The sequence below is a fragment of the Sceloporus occidentalis genome, unplaced genomic scaffold (assembly GCF_023333645.1).
Source record: "Sceloporus occidentalis isolate IW3139 unplaced genomic scaffold, rSceOcc1.0.p SCAF_180, whole genome shotgun sequence".
In the NCBI taxonomy this organism is placed as follows: domain Eukaryota; kingdom Metazoa; phylum Chordata; class Lepidosauria; order Squamata; family Phrynosomatidae; genus Sceloporus; species Sceloporus occidentalis.
In genome coordinates, this window is record NW_028317160.1 from 1659145 (window position 1) to 1676359 (window position 17215).

Consider the following 17215-nt stretch of genomic DNA (forward strand, 5'->3'; position numbering starts at 1 on the left):
ACAATGCCCAAGAAGGCTAGTTGTACTGCATTCTTGTGAACCTTATCCCTAGTGGTCCAGGTTCCAGAAGGGAGATAGGTGTCTCCATCTGCACAGATGTCTTCAACCCTATGTGTTGCTGGGATTATAGGAAACATTTGATCATGTTGCCATAACCCAGCACCTGAGCACTTGAGGAGCAGGAGAATCTAAATGTTTCATGTCTAAGGCACAGATCAAGCGGCCCAGTGTCTTGCAGTGAGATAGGTGCCTCCATCTACACAGATCACTCTTGTCTTGCACCCTCTGTGTTGACAGGATTATATGAAACCTTTAGGATATCATAACCCAACAAAACAGGAGAATTGAGATATTTCCTGTTGAAGAGGCAGATCTCCTTTCTGGAAGCGTTGAGTAGGAAAGGGGACCCAGCAATAGCCCAGCACTCCCAACCATAAACTGGTTGAAAAACTGAGACACACCAGGGCTAATCCTTACTAACTATATACCAAGGCTCATTGGTGCACGTGAGGGACGAAGGCAAGCTATTGTAGCTCAAATTGCTGAAAATGAATACACAGTGCATTGCAGTTTGTTGCGTATGTGGCTGCGTAGTCACAGACCAGTCAGGGTGCCTATGCTGACTCCTGCCCACTACCAAAAGCACCTACAATGGGCATGTGAGTATAAGAATTCAACCACGGAGCAATGGAAGAAGGTAGCCTGGTCTGATGAAACACGTTTTCTTTTACATCACGTGGATGGCTGGGTACATGCGTCTAGGATGCACTATGAGAAGAAGGCAAGCCGGCAGAGGCAGTATGATTCTTTGGGCAATGTTCTGCTGGAAAACTTGGGTCCTGCCATTCATGTGAATATCACTTTGACATGTACCACCTACCTAAGCATTGTTGCAAACCATGTACACCCTTTTATAGACACGAAATTCTCTGATGGTATTGGCCTCTTTCAGCAGGAAAATGCGCTCTGCCACAAAGCAAAAACGGTTTCAGGAACACAACAACGAGTTCAAGGTTTTAACTTGGCCTCCAAATTCCCCAGATCTCAATCCAATTGAGCATCTGTGGGATGTGCTGAAGAAACAAGTCTGATTCATGGAGCCCCCACCTCGCAGCTTTCAGGAGTGAAGGGATCTGCTTCTAACGTCTTGGTTCCAGATACAAAAGCACACCTTTAGAAGTCCTGTGGAGTCCATGACTCAACGGGTCAGGGATGTTTTGGTGGCAAAAGAGGGACCTACACAATATTAGACAGGTGGTCATAATGTTAGGGCTGATCATTGTATATAATACAGGCATATTTTAGCAAGATAGGAGCTGTGGAAGTTCCTTCTCAGTAAAGTATATAATCTGAGAGTATCTATACAGTTTGGTCTAGTTACTTCAGCTTCTTGGCTCAATAAAAGAATACAGAGGTGGTTGAAATATTCAACAATCAGTCAATACACTACATTTTTTCAGCCACGTTACACTTTACGCTTTATTCGCTAGTGAGGTCAGATGGAAACAATGTTATAAGAAAGTATTTTTATTAAATACATCTAATAATGTATCTTCAACAGTGGAATTCTCAGTGAGCACACTTACCTTGCGTAGGTTTTCATAACAGTTATTTTTAATGAAAGAAAAATGTCATCAATAAAGGCATAAATTATTTACGGTAATGCTACTCACTGTCAAAACCGGATGCACAGCATTGAATATTAAAGAAAACTTTAGAGTCATTTACTAGAATTAAACTTTTTTCTTGGCACTGCACTTTATGCTACTGTTGGCCTAATCATTAAAGACAAGCTCATATGAGCGTGTTTTATCAACATTTAGAGCATAATAGAGAATTACCATATTTTAAGCAGTTTAATTCAACAAAACTAATCTGGTACTTACTCTAATAAGACACCAACAGGCAGACACTTAACTTATATTACCAACAGTCCTGAATAGGTACAAGGGTTGAACTTGATGGACTTAGGTCTTTTTTCAACCTTATGAACTATGTAACTATATGTAACTATGTAACAGATGGGCTTAAGGCTCAACTGCCAACCCCAGTCACGTTTACTGGGACTTTTCACTGCTCAAAATTGGGCACTGCAAAGATTTTCTTTTAAAAATGGGGCATTTGCAGTGTTGTCCATATATTATGAATATGAGCTAACCTGCATTGACATTCATTAAGCCTTCCCAGAAAGGACAGAGTGTTATGGTAACCCGTTCCTAAGTCCTGTACCAGTTATAAGAGCAATATGTTAAAAAGTTACACATTTTCAAAAAGGTTTAAAAATAAATAGGCAGTGGCGTCTCCAGCTTTCATATTTTTTTTGGGGGGGCACATGGGGGACAGTGACCAAAGTCAGTGCAGTCTTCCCTCTTTCTGACCCTACCGTGACATGGAGAGGTCCTCTTCCCCATAATCATCCCCAGAGTCCCCTTATTCTCTAAACCATACCTCTCTTTTACTTACTCTCTGTAGTTGCAATTATAGATCAACTGAATAACACTGTATTTGCAGGTATACAATAATAATGTATGGAAACATAGCATAGCAGGTATAGATCAACAGAACACACAATCCCAGCACTGCAGGTATAGATCAATTACAAATGACATGTAAACTCAGCACTGAAGGAATAGATCAAATAAACAACACATGGAAACAGCACTGCAGGTATTGATCAACTCAATAAGACATACAAACCTTGTATTTGCAGGTATATATAAATAATGTATGGAAACAGAATAACACAAAAACCCAGCTTTGCAGGTATAGATCAATTGGAATTCACATAAAAACTCTGCATTAAAGGAATAGCTAAAACCCCCTAATTTAGAGGCACAGATCACAGGTTTCACACCACAAAGGCCAGCCCTTGCATCCACACTGCCCATATAGAACCTGACCAGCACTCAGATAACACACATAGGACGTGCTATCTTTGTCCCCAAACAGTCCAGCATGAGTCAACTTTGTCTCCAAACAGCCCAGCGTATGACATCTTTTCCCCATAAACATGCTACCTGTGCCATCTTTGTTACACACATTTACAGTCACTCACTAATTCACACTTTCATTCACATAATTAATTCACACAATAATTTATTCTCTCACTCTTTCACACAAATCATTTATACATATTCATTAATGTATTTTCCTTAATTCATTGATTCTCTCTCATTCACACAATTCTTCCACACACTAATTCATACACTAACTCATTCAGACAATTAATCCACACATTAATTTATACTCTCACTCATTCAGACAACTCATCCACACATTAATTTATACTCTCACTCATTCAGACAATTCATCCACACGTTAATTCATACTCTTACTCATTCAGACAATTCATCCACACATCAATTTATACTCTCACTCATTCAGACAATTCATCCACACATTAATTCATACTCTCACTCATTCAGACAATTCATCCACATGTTAATTCATACTCTCACTCATTCAGACAATACATCCACACATTAATTTATATACTCACTCATTCAGACAATTCATCCACACGTTAATTCATACTCTCACTCATTCACACACTCCATATACACATTAATTCATACCCTCACTCATTCACACACACATTAATTCATACCCTCACTCATTCACACACTTCATATACTTTAATCCATACTCATCCTCACTCTTTATTTAAATATTCTTACTACCCTCTTTTTTCACTATCTACCCCCTCTCCCCTCCTATCTCACTATCTACCCTCTCCCCCCTTTGTAGTTCACTTACCTTACAGAAGTGTAAAACAGAGGCCTCGCAAGGGAGAGCGAGGGGCGCCAAGCAGTTTCTGAAAACGTATTCCTGAGTGGGCGTTTCAATTAGGGGGCACACGGTGGGGCACAGCATGACGTAGGGGGCCATGGTCCCCTCTGCCCCCATGCCGACACCACTGTAAATAGGTAGGCTGAATGTTAAGAGGCGGAAGGTGCTTGATAGGAAATGTGAGACAGATACTGTACTACTATAAGTTGTGTTTTCCCAACATTAGCAAGTGATATTTTCTGTTTAATATCAACATTTCCATGAAGTTTTATTTGAACCATGATAACTACAAATATTTTTTTTAAACATTAAAAAAAATATGTTTTTAATACGAGAATAAGAGATCTAAACAGGTAATTTGGTTATAAGATTCTACAAGGTTTTAAGTAAAAAGACAAAAATATTAACATAAACCATAACATGTTATAGTGATTGTGCTTTTAAACTAAAAGTGAAACATTTAAATTAGAATTACAGGGGATTTTATGCTTTTTTTAAATGTGAAAAATGTGGGATCTTACAGTGATTTTAGATTTGTTTCTGTCTGAGGAGGTACCAGAGTTAGCCGGCAGAATAGACAGGAGTCATGGTACTCTTGCAACAAAGAAACCCAAAAATTTTGTACAAATGATTCTTTTACTGGATAACTATAGTATTTAACACAAGCTTTGAGGTCACTGAGGACACTTCTTCAAAACAGGAACATATAGGTGAAAAGTAGATGGAGAAATCCCTTAAGGGACCAAAGGTTTGTATTTTATGTAATATGATCTTAGTGATATTACATCAATGCAGGAAGAGCAAGGAAATGGTAATTAACTCAGAGGAATCTCTGATGTGTAAAAAGGCGCCACACAATTTGTTATTTATCACAATGAGACATGAACCTGTTTCCTTTATGTGTAAAAAAGAATGTCTGTGATTATGTGATTTTCAGTTAAAGTGATGGTCTACTGGACTTTTATTGATATTTGTGAAGCACTGATGCAGAAGGTTCATCTTCTTTTTGAGCGATTGCCTGGTTTCCCTAATATAGTATCCTCCTGATTGGAGGAATAGGGGAGCGGGTGTGTCTGGAGGCTCTGCCCTTTTCCCGAAGTTCACTGGGAGGCCAGAATAATAAAGACAGATTTACTGAAAAACACAAGCATCTATGGCCCTTTTGGGAAAATTCACCAGGAGGCCATGTCCAGTTGTCTACAGACAAGTGGACAAAGAAAGAAGACTTTTTGGAGCAGCGGACAAAGAAAACAGAAGACAGAAGAACAAAAATGAAAGGAAGTGGAGCTGCGTGGCAATGAGACAGGGACACGGAAGCAGTCGCGGGGAAGGTAGGGAGACATTCAGAGATAGTGCGAGAGAATGTGAGTAAAAAAAAAAAATTCTAATGAAAATACAGAGCTCTTTGCTGCATTTTCATTTGGTTTGTTAGGGATCCCTCCTCGTTTACAGAGATTCGTAAGAACTGATATAAATCCGAATGCACAAGTCTATAATTTAGTAATATGAGACCCTGGAGAAACCAGCTATTAGCACTAAAATAAGGAGTCCCATGTATTAAACATGCAGCTTAATGACTCCAAAGGATAAAAAGGGCTTACCTTTCAAATGCAAAATCCATACTTTCAAATGCAAAATGTCACAGTATTGAGTTACTATTCATTCCCCTAAATTTCAGTTTGCTGGGTATGAATAAGGCAACGCTGGTTTAGTTATTGTCCAGAATGTGTGGAATTTCTTTCCAGAGAATGTGATATACCAAGATTCCTTTTTGAAATACTGAAACTCATTGTACATGTGTCATGGCTTCCACTGCAAAAATCTCACATTTTGCATTTTTTTGAAGGTCATCCAGCCCACATCATGGCCACCATCAAGAAAGCGTGAACGTTTTATCAAATGAGTTAAAATTGAAACTTCTCTGCATTCCACATCTGTGTATATACTGTACTGGATCAACTTTAGGACAAAAAAGGTTTAAGGGAAAAGGCAGATTATGGGTTCAACAAGGCTAATTTTAAAAATGCAACCCAAAAATTTTAATCATAATCATAAGAATCATTAGAGGAAACAATCACAATATGTGCTGATAAAGGGAAAATAAGGTAACAATGAAGTCAGATCCACCATAGACAAAATATAGAATGTAGAGTTAAGACCTTAGCAAAATAAAGTTGCTCCTTAGGAACTGGTGATAAAGCAAATTAGAGGTCTAGTTGCTATTATTTGTGTTAATGTTCCGTTACTAAGTTATTCAGCTGCATTGCTGACTTGCGTGAGAGTTCCAGGGGATCTATAAAGATACCCAAATGAGTTTATTGCAGGGAGATCTTGTCAAACTAACCTAATTAATGTTATGACATAGGAGAGGCACTAGATATAGCCTATGTAATTTTCAGTAAAACATCTGACAAATTAAAAATTGCAGCTTGGATGTTAAAGTAGTTTAATGGATAAGGCAAAGGTTGAATGACAGGAAGCAGAAGGTTGTATTTAATGGTATTTATCCAGAGGAAGGTCTTGTTACTAGTGGGGTGCCTGATCGAAAACTATTACAAAGGTTTCACAGCTAAGGTCTGTCTGCATCAGGGAAGATAGTGGACTTGTGCATTCTGATTCTCTGAAAATGCTCAGGAAATAAGTAGGGACCCCCCAACAAAACAAACGAAAACTAAGCATAGAGCAACAAATGTTCCCAATCTTCCAGGCCGACTGCTTCCGTGTCCCTGTCTTTTTTCCCCCGCAGCTTTGCTTCCACCCTTGACCCTACTTGTCATCTTTCTTCGTTCACTGCTCTATGTGTCTACTTTCTTCATCCGCTTCTCTGTGAACCTGACCTCCCAGTGAATTTCTGCAAAAATGCAGAGCCTGGTTGGAGATGGAGTTACAGTGTCAGAGAGCGTGAGTGTGAGAGAGCATTTCCAAATGGAAAAAGCCCTCGGAATTTTCTCTGAAAGGGCAAGAAACTAAATTCATTGTCTGGAAATGAATGGAGCAAAAAAACTAAATGAAAAATGTGTCTGAATCTTTTTTGGTCCATTTGTACAAGTCTAGTAGATAGACATTCTTGGTGGAATACACCACATTGTTAATGATATAAATAAATTAGAAAAATGGCTGAGACTGTGGCAATTTCTGTTTAATGTTGATAAATGTAAAATAATGCACTCAAGACATAAAAATACAAATGGCAAAATATAGCATTGAGGGTAATGTTCTGCCAGCAACAACACAAGGGAAGCCGGGGAGTAATTAACGCACTTATTTGGTGCTGGTATGTTTTCTCCCCTTGAAAGTTTCTAAGATAATAACATGGTTTGTAATGATGAGGCTTGGTGTGCCATAGCAAACCATCAAAAATCTGCAATTAATTTCTGTTTGCCAATTAGGTCTTGTTGTTAGTTCACCAGAAGCCTAGCAAGAGTGAGATAGAAGAAGGGTGAGATAAAAACCTAGGTCTGTAGGCAAGGGGTAAACTAAATTGGACACCAAAATGAAAACCAAGTAACTGATAACCCTCTGCATCCTACAGGCCGGACAGTTTAATGGAAGAGGCATTGCTGGGCCCCATGCCTCTATAAAGGGTTAACTGTACTTTAATCACCTATACCACCTGGCATTGGGTGAAGGCATTGAGAGAGGCACAGGATGACAGCGGGGGGGGGGGGATTTGTAAGTGTTAAATGGAGTTAATTTTTTTTAAATGCTTATTTTCTTTTTTTAGAGTTGCAGGTGAGGACATTCGAGTTTTCATTTTAAGATCGGCTGCACTTGTATGTGCCCTCAAGCAACTTAAAAAGTAATGAATAGATGAGTTTCTTTGCAAGTGTAAGCATTTTAGTGTGAATGGCATTACCTGAGTCTGGTCAGTTAGGTTACACTGTAATAGGCTCAAAAATGCCCTTGCTAACTTGTTTATATAAATATCCACTTTTGAACCAAAAAAAAGAATCACATATATCTATGTTTTCTAAATTTAAATTTGCCCTAAAGAATTCTAAAAATTAGACAAATTTGTGCAATTGGACCAAAAACGACTTGGACAAATGTTTCATTTTGCTCTTGGTCCACTTGTTTTCCAACAACAAATTTAGTTTCCTGATCTTTCGGTTCAGATGAATATCGAAGTCCATTTTACGTTCAGAAACTTACTTTGTTGCAACTAATTACTGCTAATTCAATCTCTCATGGTGTTTCACGCTTCCAAAAAAGCAATATTATCTGTTTTCTTTCTTTTTCTTTGCCTATAGTTGGGGTGTAAGATCTATGTTCTGTGTCTAAAGACACCAAAAATTATATATCTCTTCCTAAAATTGCAAGCTGCAATCGATCTTTACATACAATACCCCACAAGGGATCTACCTCTGTTTTCATTTACCTTTTCTTAAAGAAAAATCCTCCACCTTCCGTTTTGTGCACTGCTACGGCAAAAAAACCCCAACGTTTTTGCATTTTGCATTGCTTTTTTCATTTTTTTAGGCATGGGTTTGAAATAATTCCAAATGCAATCACCATGTTATTTTAAGAATTGTAGTATATATTAAAGAATGATAAAGGAGGATTGGGTCATAGCAAAATAAATTGTATTAGTTATTTTTTTTTAAATAAACAAACAAACATAATTGCTTGGGATCCGATCAGGGTCATGCAGTATCTATTGACATTATTGCTAGGTATGGAATTTATACATTAAGTGAAGCATATGTTAGAAACAGGTTTGGTATTTTTCAGTTGACACCAGCCAGCCTTCTGTTTAATGTTATTGTCTTGGTTTTCTCTAAATTGTTTTAACGCTGAGCCAGGTTTGACTTAAATTTCACTAGTTTTGAATAATGCTGCATTCTTATTTCCTATATCACATAAAAAATGTAATTATTATAACATTATAGCAATATTGGAAATGATATGACTGAAATTGTAGCGATGTTATTGAGACTGTCCTGGGAAATTTTAGACCGCTGGCAGCTATGGGCTTCACTTCTAGCAGCTGTTTGCCCATCCTCTCTTTTTAATTTCTGGGTGGAATGACTGGAAAAAGTCTATTTTGCACCTCTCATAATCAGAAGCTTTTGAATTGAATATCGAATTCAACATTTTACCAAGGCATAATTTATTATGTGCCCATCAGTATAAAGACATAGAGAGACAGATGATACAACGAAAGCCTTTATGTTAAAATGTGTAAATATAAATGTTGTTTTTCTAAATGTATCTATAGGATAAAAAGGAGACTAGCCAACATTGCACCTTTTATTACTCGTAATAACATCTGCAGCGTGTACGTGTGATAAGACGTATTAAAGATCTGTTGAAGTTGGCTAGGTCCTGAACCCCAAGACAATGCATGAGATTAGCAACAGATTTTGGTAACAGTGTTCTTTCACGGGCCTGAGATTGCTGCTGGCATAACTGGGAGCTTTCAAATAAACGTTGGGGCATCAGGGTATCATAGCTGATATCTGGGACTCTCCGGCAGCCTTTTAACTTGTAGCTACCTACTTCCCATTTAGTTCTGCAAGCCCTCACCCTACCCCTTCCATGGCTAGCCCCACCACCCACTGTGAAGAAAAACAACATGGGAGCCTCATCTCAGACCGAGAACAGACAGTGTTAAAATAACCGGTTCTATAAAAAGATACCTACTCGGGAGCGGCACCATCATTTTTTGCTCACGTGAACCATTACAGAGGAGAACTCTCTATTAGCATATCAGACTGGTCCCACCCGTCAGGTCAATCCAGACCCAAAATGCATGGCATGCCCCACCACCCAAGCGGGGCTCGACCCCCTTACCCCTCCTATATGAAAACTGGGTTTTTTTTATGTATATGCATACATATATACAATGGCGCATTCAAGCCTACATTTTCTGCAAGAATGTAATATTTACTTAATGACTCATTTGGGCAAAATGTGAGATTTATCTATATTTTACAACACACTGCTGGTTATGATTTCAATCATATAGGCATCGCACGTGTTACTGAAGCTTCTGAGACTTTAGGTCTCAGTGATTCCAGGTAGTACGGAATACTGCTATTCACTCCTATCTGTGTGATTCACAGTTTTGTTAGATATCGTGGCCTAGATTAATCACGTGGTAAACGTTTTGTCTCAAGTGAGAAAATCCTTAATCCTATGTCAAATCCTGAAAAGACCTCTGCTTTTTAAATCAAATCACGCGGAATGACATATTACCGGATTAAGAGAGATTTTCATGCTCAAAATTATACTTTTTAATAAAAAAATAGGCCTATTTTGAGCCACAAAAGCTATGCTAAGCCATAAAACAATTCACAATGGCGCTTTGGAGCTGTAGTAGATGCTGTTGCATGTGTTCCAGAATATCCATAGTTTATTGATACATGGCATCAGGGCATCTATACGACATGAAATATATTTTTCTTGAAAAACTGAGTACTCATTAAGTTCTGTGTGCTAATTTAATCAGTATACCATCAATCCGCAGTACTCTTCATACCATAAAAGATATGTTCATACACATTACACTAATTCTCTTGTCAATCTTTATTTTTTCTCGAAATGCACGGATCAATTATTTTCAATGATTTCTATCACTGATCACCACAGAACATGTCTTCTATTCACTAAGTACCAAGTCCATTGAGTCTGCTTCAGTGTGTCTCATCCCTCACTGTACCCATCTGTAGCAATTCAATTACCCATGTTTTTTGTGTTTGCCAAGTTGTTCAATGATCTGCTCTGCAGGATTTTTCCGTTTGGTGGGAACCTGGAAGCAAACCTAGTAGTTTCAGCTGAGCATGCAGCTCTCATTTGAGTTTGGGTCCGTGACAATTCTGGATGTCTAGGTAGACATTCCAATGTGTTCTGGCATTATTGCCATATTGAGTATATTCCTACATCATTGGTCATGAGAGACTTAGCCATTAAAGTATTTTTGTGACTATTTTATTGATATTTTCTATTATACAAATAAGTAGTTAAGAATGGAATATTTTTGTTAGAACCTTGTGACAGACTCGTCCCTTCAGGTACACCGCTGTGGATATTATACCGGCCCAACCACTTGTTCGCCTGCAACCCATTTCGGCCTAACTAGGAAGCTAATACCGGTGAACTAAGTTGAGAAGGAAAATATTACTGAACATTTCTCATATACATTCGGTGTAGTTTTCCCAAGTGTTGGAACCATCTGTTGTCTGTGGACCCCCTATGTACCCAGTTTTTATGTTATACCCCTTTTTCATATTGCCCCGACCCAGAAGCTGTCCCTCTGCCGTCCACGCCTCCAAGCCCGGTAACGGGACATACAGGTTTTCCTTTTGGAAAACCTGTACAGACTATTCAGTTCCGTGACAAACCTCCTCTAGGGAATCACCTTCTAAGTAGAGGGAACCCTCTAAAGATCAGTTTCTGATAAGAGCTTGACTTAGAGTTTGAACATCTTGGTGTGATACAAGATATGATCTTGGCTGCAAAAGAATGGATGTATTCTGTCTGCATTTTTAATGACAGAACCAACCTATGGTGAAATACAGTTTAATTGATATATATCACTACTCTTCCAATAGTTATATTTCATTTTGTCTTCTTTTTCCCCTTAATTTATATTTTCCACTTTTTGTGCACAATTTTTTGCAAATCAAATATACATCTTACAGCGTGGTAATCATGTTAATTGTTAAATGCAATCAAAATAAGATTTTCTTGGGAGACTCAAATCACTTAATAGTGCATGAATAAAAAAAATAATCATTCTAATTGCCACTGCATATCTTGCTGAAAGCATTTTAATTGGCAGAGCTCTTTTGCATTATTCAAATGAGAACATATTCCTTCTACATACAAGAGGTCCTGTTCAGTCAGTAACCCCAAATCCTTCTAAACACAATTCGTTTTTTCTTATTATCCCTTCTATCGACTTGTGTGATTAAATAACAAATGGCCAACCTTCCAATAAATGTCCTCTTCCTATAGTAGTGAATGGTTGTTAACTAGTTGCAAAGAACAGGCTTGTAGAATAGTGCTCTTATTCTTCATTTAATGGAAGTGGAGTAAAGCTCAGTCCACTGATCTTCCATTTTATTATTATTATTATTATTATTATTATTATCCTTTATTTATATAGCGCCAACAGTTTACGCAGCGCAACATTTTATTCATTTTGTGATTCCTGCTTTTCACACCCACCTTTATCTTTCATGTGGCCAACCTCACAATCCATATCCCAAGACCAGGACCGGTCTTAGGGGTGTGCGATCTGTGCGGCCGCATAGGGCGCCATGGCAACAGAGGCGCCTGCCCGGGACTTAAATTAAAACATCAGGGGTTTTTTTGTTACTTTATTTAACATCCTCCATGTTAAATAACGTTTTTTTTTACTTATTTAACATGGAGGATGTTAAATAAAGTTAAAGCAACAAAAAAAACAACAATGTTTTAATTTAAGTCCCGGGCAGGGGCGCCGAGCGGTCGCTTGTGAAGTTTTCAGCAACCGCTCGGCGTTTCATGCTGAGCACCGAAATATGATGTCATATTCTGGAGCTCAGATGTGAAGAGCGCACTGCGGGAGAGCGGGAAGATGGACGCCTTCCGCTCCCACCGCAGGACTCAACAAGGTAAGTAAGGATAATGAGAAGTAGGGATAGGGGGTAGATAGTGAGAAGGGGCAGAGGGGGGGGCAGTGAGAAGGGCAGAGGGGGGGGAGGCAGTGAGAAGGGGCAGAGGGGGGCAGTGAGAAGGGGCAGGGGGGGCAGTGAGAAGGGGCAGAGGTGGTAGATAGTGAGAGGGGGGAAAGGCAGTGAGAAGGGGCAGAGGGTGGAAGGCAGTGAGAAGGGGCAGAGGTGGTAGATAGTGATAAAGGGGGAGAGGGGATAGATAGTGAGAAAGGGGAGTTTTGTTACAAGATCTTTCTCCTTTCTTTTTTTGGGGATGGGGGGCGCCAGAGGAGTAGTCCGCACAGGGCGCCAGAACACCTAAGGCCGGTTCTGCCCAAGACCATGGCTCATGGAGCACATGAAAAAGAAGGTAGAGAACTCAAGGCCAGCTTGGTATAGGTGTTGTCGACATTAAGTGAAAATTATATTGGGACACTTGTCAGCTGATTCAAATTGTAAACTAAAATGAATTCTTAGTTCTGCAACTTTTTAGAAATGGAAGTGCAATCATAGGTTCATGACAAATAAACCTTTTTTTTCTAAAAAAGATGCACTTAAAATAGTGCAATTTTCTCAAGGTTGCTTACAAACTTTAAAAAAAAGCAACTTGGCAGACATGGAAATTTCACATACCAACGCGCTAAACCTTTAACTGTAATGGTGGTATATGGAAGCAATATGGATACACGCAAATTGACTTTTAAATGCGCCCCAATACTGAATACGTTACCAAACAGAAGTATGCCTACATCCCATAAATACTTTCTATAATGGTTGCTTAAGTAATGTGTGTATTTGTACACATCTGTTATGTGATTTCAAAGAGATAGTTCTGAGAGCTATTCTTAATTGGTTTCTCAATACTATCACTTATTGAAATAATGTGATCATAATCAAGCCATGTACATGAATCCATGTGCTCCCTTAGAAGTTGCTGTTTGTTCTTAAAAAAGGTTAATGAAATCTGAAAGTTTCATCTGAAATCCCAAAACCAGTGTATCACACATTGTCTCGTCACACACCATTAAACAGTATATTTTAATGAACGTTTCCCAGTGGAGCTGTAATTGCACAATTATGTAAACTAATAAAAGGACAAGTATGCCATGCTAAAAAACAAAAAAAAGCAGAACTCAGGACCACTCATGACAAAAAGTTGTTTAATGTCACATTCTAAGAAACGACACAAGTCAGTATGCAAACTTCTGCTTTTCAATTAAGTTTTAAGTTATATATTTAAATTCTGATGTAGAGTATATAAGAATAGTGAAATCGGGGGTAAATGATGAACTGTAAACATCTCTCGCATCCACCCATTCCTCACACAAGAATCCACAAAAACTCTGGTTCACTCACTTATCATTTCCCGTCTTGACTACTGCAACACTCTTCTGGTTGGCACTCCACTGTCTCGACTCTCTCCTCTGCAGTCTGTCCTAAATGCTTCCACTAGGCTTATCTTCCTTGCACGCAGCTCTTTTTCTGCTTCCAGACTCTGTGAAACCTATAGAATAAAATTTAAAATCCTTGTACTAACAAATAAGGCCCTCCATAACACTGACCCCCCAATAACACTGCTCCTCCATACATTTCTGCTCTCATAAACAGATACTCCCCTACTCAATCGGTTTGTCTTAGACTGTCCACTCTAGTCATACCGCTTCAATATATGTATTGTAAGAAGCGCTGCGTAAATTGTCAGTGCTTTATAAAAGATAATAATAATAATAATAATAATAATAATAATAGCCTGAATATTCATTATTTAATTTATATAGCACCAACACGACGCGGCACTTTTTATAGTACGTACATTCAAAGAATATGACAAAACTAGAACTGACTTCTTAAACACACTGACACATTATGTAAAGACAACACTCGCAAAGCTTACAATCTAGCCTATCCAAGATAAACCCAAGTAAGATGGTCTGACTGATGTTCTCCTGCGGCCCATACGCACTTCAAAGTGTTTTCCAAGCTGATTATTCAAATCAGTGTCTGTCAAACAGAAAAGTATAAGTGTGATTACGAGTGTGAGTGTAAAATATTATTATACACACTCACCTACAAGTAAAGCTCACAGAAACTGGGAAAGAATTTAAACCTCAAACCTTTATTCATTCCACTTTTTTCTTTTTTCATTGTAGTACTTGCGGGGTTGTTATGGAATTTTTTTTTTAGCAATATGCATTTCATTTTGTATGACTAACGTGTTTTTACAAGTCACCAACAAACATGTACACTTAAGAAAGCTATACATTATTCAGCAGGCAGTGTTTTCCTGGTGTAGTGTTAGTTTAATGTGTGTAGTATTCAGATCCAACTTCATTTTACTTCCTCAAATAGGTTCGCCAAAATGTAAAAAGCTGTAAAAATGACCAAAACAGGCACCTACTTTCATCTTCCATTTCAAAGTCAGGCCCAGCTTTCTGCGTCGTTATCGAACTGTAACATCCATGATGATCATGATTATCAGCCAAGTGTCCTGACCTGGTTCTAACCCCAAAGTATGACCTCCCACCACACAAACACACAGAAGTTATACTCCAACATGTTTTGGACAGCAATAAATCCCAACTGCTGTTATATTATACTTGCTTTATATATTCTGCAGCAGTGTGCATGTGTCCCATTCTCCATGTATTTTGTGGCAAAAATGATTAATGAGGTGGTCATCATTGTAATGTGTGTCCTGATAGCTGTTAAAAGCTGTCTTATTTCTTGTTTCTTTCTCCCACTGTTTCACTTTTCAGGCCCATATGATTCCTGCCTCCCCTTTCTGTTCTATATGAGGTTACGATTTCTTCCTCCACAGTTGCCTGTTTTTGCTTCCCCTATGTCCCCATAAACAAAACAGAAACAATTCACAAGTATGCCTCAAAGAAATAAAAAATATCATAAAAGAATTATATGATAGCTTGTTTGGGGTGGATGCCGTTATACTCATAAGACCCTCTCGAGCCCTGAGGCCACGCACACACTCCTACACATACTCATACATTACATTATGCCATTACACACAACATGCCATTTAAACACAGGAGTGATGGGAGTGAAAGGGCCTCTGTACACCTATGAAGATATTCCAATAAAAAACAGCCATTTCCAGTTACAATAGTAATTTACAATATTAACAACGTCTACATTTTTTGGACCAAAATAGCTTTTTACGTTACCCCAAGCTTTTGCATTGCAGTGTAACACTGTGTGTGTGTGTATATATATTGTGTATATGTATATATATATATATATATATATGTATGTATATATATATTTATATGTATATATATTATGCAGTGTTACTGTGATGTATTAAATCTATGAAGATAACATCATGGACCTAGCTTGGCAGCCTGGTGCTTAGTGAAATCTCAATTTTACTTCAGAATTGATGCTTGAGGGGCTGGAGACACAAGATTCATACTATTCATGTTTTCTCATTTTGCTAAATGACAGTGTATGTGAATGTCTCAAATTATGCTGCTCTCAGCTTTTGATTGCCTAGGACAATGATTCATTAAAGTGCATTCATACAAAATACAGTAGTTGCTTTTATTATCATGCAAATGTAATAAAAAAAAATAAATACACATGATGTAAAGTTCTGAGTTTGAATATTTCACTCTTTCCCCCCCCCCACAGGTTTTATTGGGACCTGATAATGCTCATTATGATGGTCGGAAATCTTGTCATAATTCCGGTCGGAATAACATTCTTCACAGAACAAACAACAACGCCGTGGATTATCTTCAACGTTGCGTCTGACACTGTTTTTTTATTTGACTTATTCATGAATTTTAGAACTGGGATTGTCATTGAAGACAATTCTGAAATAATACTTGATCCAAAAGTCATAAAAATGAGTTATTTAAAGAGCTGGTTTGTAGTTGACTTTATCTCATCAATTCCAGTGGATTATATCTTTCTCATTGTAGAGAAAGGGATGGATTCAGAGGTATACAAGACTGCACGAGCTCTACGCATTGTGAGATTTACAAAAATCCTCAGTTTACTGCGTCTCCTAAGACTTTCAAGATTAATTCGATACATTCATCAGTGGGAAGAGGTAAGACCAATAAATCAGTATTCATTCATTAAAGTTGCCAACATTCTGTCCTGCGCTGTTGGGATAGCTTGTGATTGTAATATGGATTATGGGAAGTTTTGTTGTTTCATGCTCCACCAGGTTGCTCCCAAATTAAAGCCTATATTGTGCATGCGCAATGCTTTGTTTATGCAAATTGTCGAAACCGCCGACTAATCGTTGGTTGGGACATGTGTCTCACAGACTATTATGTTCAAAAAAAGACAGTTAACAACTATTTTAACGCAACCTAATTCACTCTATCTACCTAGAACATCTTTTAAAGTATTCTTTAGCCACCTGATTTTTCCTATGAATTTAAGACTTTTTGCTTCTTCTTTAGACCCATATCACAACTGTTCCAATATAGAGGCATAACCTACTTAACACTATTTACAAACCTGTAGATCAGTTTGATGGACCTGTGAAAATTTGATTTTAAAAAAAAATATTTTTATACCTGCTTAGGGAAGTGCTTGTTAGAATTTCATATATCCTTGAAATAGTAAATTGGGTGGAAAATGTGGAATCACCAATGAAGAAGGAAACAGATGTTTTGTAGCGGATGGATTTAGAAAGCTCATACGTAAAACTACATAACTCCAATTTTCATTGAATAAAGAATAAACAGAGGAAAATCATTTTTTTTCATAAAGCTAGAACCTTATGTGTATGGACGGTTTGCTGCATTCTAAATATC

General features: G+C 38.0%; 1 protein-coding gene across 1 annotated transcript in view; it reads left to right on the forward strand.

The window, feature by feature from the left end:
* Nucleotides 1-17215, forward strand: part of LOC149278801 (potassium/sodium hyperpolarization-activated cyclic nucleotide-gated channel 1-like) — a gene marked incomplete at its 3' end in the record, with an annotated part of 138285 nt that overhangs the window by 14214 nt on the left and 106856 nt on the right. Inside the window, exon 2 of the mRNA XM_089501728.1 lies at nucleotides 16074-16497. Within this exon, the coding sequence (XP_089357854.1) occupies nucleotides 16074-16497 (424 nt within the window). The remainder of the gene's footprint in view (nucleotides 1-16073; nucleotides 16498-17215) is intronic.